General features: G+C 35.2%; 1 protein-coding gene and 1 long non-coding RNA gene across 2 annotated transcripts; one reads left to right on the plus strand and one right to left on the minus strand.

The window, feature by feature from the left end:
* Window positions 1–779: 779 nt before the first annotated feature.
* On the plus strand, window positions 780–2459 carry LOC145025949 (putative isoaspartyl peptidase/L-asparaginase 2). Its single transcript, XM_078976811.1, has 4 exons — window positions 780–1048; window positions 1288–1521; window positions 1649–1735; window positions 1841–2459. The coding sequence occupies exons 1-4, from the start codon at window positions 887–889 to the stop codon at window positions 2324–2326; spliced, it is 969 nt and encodes a 322-aa protein (XP_078832937.1). The 5' UTR covers window positions 780–886; the 3' UTR covers window positions 2327–2459.
* LOC145025966 (uncharacterized) lies at window positions 811–1846 on the minus strand. The gene is made up of 2 exons (XR_013673959.1): window positions 1627–1846; window positions 811–1554 (listed from the first exon to the last, which is right to left on the minus strand). It is a non-coding gene; the product is annotated as an uncharacterized LOC145025966 (long non-coding RNA).
* Window positions 2460–3743: the final 1284 nt, after the last annotated feature.

Raw genomic sequence — 3743 nt, forward strand, 5'->3', positions numbered from 1 at the left:
GGATCGATGAAATTCAAAGCATACTGGTTCCGATGTGGATCGACATCAATTTTGCCAAATCACAAATTAACAAAAGATGGTCAATTGTTTCTTCTTTCAACTCCTCAAAGTAGACATGTAACGAAGTCCAATGACACACCAGAAATAAATCCGATTGATTTGATGACACAACAATGGATTTAATCGATATCACAAGTGCAACTCACAAATAAATTACTTAATTAAAGTAGCACTTCAAATAAAAGATGACAATAGTAACACCTCAAATAAGCCTTCCCCAAATTACATAAAGGTAATCTCATTGGTCAGATAGAGACAATCAAACCCCAACTTTGACCAATCCATTTTTTCTTTTAATAATCATTAATTCAGCTTGTGTCAAAGCCGGTCTTCAACAAAACACGAATTTGCCATTTTAATTTGAAGTAATGACATTTCCTCATTACATTATTAACTTCAGTGATAGATTATAAAACATTTATAATATTAACCTAATAAAGTAGGAGCATGAACCAAATCTCATTCAGCATGATAAGAATCAAATTAGAAGCTTCGTTGGCATTAAACACGTGAGCATCCATCGTGTCTTCCAGCTAATCAAGCTTAATCCAACTTAACAACTTACTAAAATTTTGAACCGGATTTAATTCGTTTTAAGGTTACGTTCTCACATTTGTTATTGATTTATAAAAACTTAAAATATATTCTGTCAACATAAAGTCAGATTTAATAAGTAAATTTGAAATCCGGAAACCCCTATAAATACCCCATCCCGCCACCTTTCTGATTACGCTAAACCTAATTCGAAGATTTCACAAGGCAACAACAGTTTTCTGAAACATTTCAAAGAGATACATATACATATACATCTACAAAGAGAGATACAATGGCTGGGTGGGCAATTGCAGTACACGGCGGCGCCGGTGTTGATCCTAACCTTCCGACCGAACGCCAAGAACAGGCGAAGCAACTTCTCACACGCTGCCTTAATCTCGGAATCGCTGCTCTTCGTTCTTCTGTTCCCGCCATTGACGTCGTTGAACTCGTCGTAAGCTTTCTTCTTCGTTCCTCTCTATGATGCACCTCAATATTTTTCATGATTTGCAATACATTGTCGAGAATCATGTGGATTGTGGAGTCGCAATTTCGTTTTGCATGCCATGTGTTTGAGAATTGAGACTTGCAATTTTCAGATCTAGGTTAACGTCGCATCGATTTCATTTGGTTCTTTGGATTATTTGTCCGTACGTAATAACGAATTCGAGTGATTAATTGAATTTAATGTAGGTTCGTGAATTGGAAACGGATCCTCTGTTCAATTCAGGTCGTGGATCTGCATTGACCGAGAATGGTACTGTGGAAATGGAGGCCAGTATCATGGATGGTCCCGGCAGACGATGCGGCGCCGTTTCAGGGCTCACAACCGTGAAGAATCCCGTCTCCTTAGCTCGCTTAGTCATGGACAAATCCCCGCATTCCTATCTCGCCTTTTCCGGAGCCGAGAAGTTCGCCAAACAAATGGTACCTCACTAATTTCATTCATAAACTCCCTTTCTACACCAAAATTTCTCTTAAATAAAGTGCTAAATCTTATCACAGTTGTGTAATTGTGTTCCGATGACTTACATTTTACTTTCTGCATTTTTAGGGTGTAGATCGGGTGGAAAACGACTACTTCATCACCCAGGACAACGTTGAAATGCTCAAATTAGCAAAAGAAGCCGATTCCATTGTGGTAACTACCTTCCCTATCGTTTACGATGAATGAATTAAAAAGCGTGGTAATGTGCTATAATACATCTTCAATCTCAATATCTTTTCTTACTTGGTTTCGAAACAGTTTGATTATAGGATACCGAAAGTATGTGGAACCGGAGTACAGAGTCCAATACAGATGAACGGGCTTCCGATCAGCATCTACGCACCAGAGACAGTCGGTTGTGTGGTGGTCGACAGCCAAGGGCGGTGCGCCGCTGCAACATCAACCGGTGGGCTTCTAAACAAGAGAATGGGCCGGATAGGTGACTCACCACTTATAGGCGCAGGGACCTATGCATGTGACTTATGTGGGGTCTCGTGCACTGGGGAAGGTGAAGCCATAATCCGGGGGACTCTTGCCCGTGAAGTGGCGGCGGTGATGGAGTATAAAGGGCTGCGGTTGCAGGAGGCGGTGGACTTTGTGATTAAGGAAAGGTTAGATGAAGGGAAAGCAGGGTTGATTGCGGTGTCCAACTCCGGCGAGGTGGCGTATGGGTTTAACTGTGTAGGGATGTTTAGGGGATGTGCTAGTGAAAATGGGTTCATGGAAGTTGGGATTTGGGATTGATTTAATTGTAATGATTAATTAGACACATAAACACATTGTTTATGTGTCTTAATCATGGGTTCATTGTAAGAATTATAATGCTATGTAGTTTGGAATCAAATAAAATGTGCATTATAAAACTATTTATTCATCATCAGATGTTATTCACAAATCGAATAACATATTCTAAGTTTCTAACAAAACCATATATTTTCTGAATGTTCATATATTTATCAAATACGCCAACTTGTCATATTTGATGCGATTTGGGGCCAAAAGTGCTTAATTTATACAAAAGAATGTGACATAACTAATGTCTGATGTATTTTTTTGTTGGTATTTAAACAGAGCAAGGGGACATGGACAAAGTAGTCCTGAATTGGCCTTTCCCGTGCCCAAAAGCTCTCCTAATTAATGGTACCACTTCTGTCCTTCTATTCTACACCGCAAGTGTAACCATCACAAGGGTAGTTTTGGAATAATAGTAAATGAATCTTGCTCAAGATTCTTTGTTTTCTTCCTCGAGCCAGTATCCCACAATATACGCACATGCATTCAAGATCTTTGCTTTCCCACAAAATGGTAAATGTATCTTGTAAGATTCCGCTTCAGGCATAAAAGGTCAAAATCTTCTTTTAAGATTCTTTCATGATGTTTCTCTCAAATCTAGCATTCAATTAACAACCATAGGAAAACCGGAACATCCCTACTTTAATGAAAACTAGGCGAATTTCCGTGCGTTGCGCGAGAAAAAAATTATATAGATACAATAATAATTTTTACCAAATTATTATTTAATATTTCTATTTTGAAATAAAATGTTAGTAGTAAAGCAAACATATAGTTAATATATTAGTTTTATTAAACATTATAGTTTTATTTTTAAGTCGTGATATATACAATTATTTGATAATTTTATAAACCATTTAAAATTGTGTAAATTATATATCAAATGAATGATAATATAACGGGTAACAAAACGTATGAACAAAAATATGAACTGTAACTTTTAGTAACATAAAAATAGAAAAACATTTATTATAACATTTGTATTAAAAAAAGATATATATACAACGAATAATAAAACATATGAAAAATAAACAATTTAACTTTTAATAACATAAAAACACTAAAACATCTATTATAATATTTATATTAATTCTTCATATTTAAATCACAAATCTCTTCAAATACATTAATGTTATTAGAGAGCAAAACTTTACAACCTTATAAAAGAAAGGAAAATAAAAAGTTATTAATGATTACTAATTACTAATCATAAGTTAAAAACTATTGAGTTGTAACTAATAAATATATATAAATTAGAAAACTCTTGAGTTGTAGCGTGAGTTTCAAATGAATGCGGCACTTGGAAATGTATTATTATTATTATTATTATTATTATTATTATTATTATTATTATTATTATATTCGTCTA

Source organism: Lactuca saligna, chromosome 1, assembly GCF_052625555.1.
Source record: "Lactuca saligna cultivar CGN05327 chromosome 1, ASM5262555v1, whole genome shotgun sequence".
Classification (NCBI taxonomy): Eukaryota; Viridiplantae; Streptophyta; class Magnoliopsida; order Asterales; family Asteraceae; genus Lactuca; species Lactuca saligna.

Excerpts from the sequence above, each read along its gene's own strand:
- LOC145025949 (XM_078976811.1), top strand. The coding sequence starts at position 887 with ATGGCTGGGTGGGCAATTGCAGTACACGGCGGCGCCGGTGTTGATCCT. Across the intron at positions 1,049-1,287 it reads TTGACGTCGTTGAACTCGTC|GTTCGTGAATTGGAAACGGA; the intron begins GTAAGCTTTCTT and ends AATTTAATGTAG. Across the intron at positions 1,522-1,648 it reads AGAAGTTCGCCAAACAAATG|GGTGTAGATCGGGTGGAAAA; the intron begins GTACCTCACTAA and ends CTGCATTTTTAG.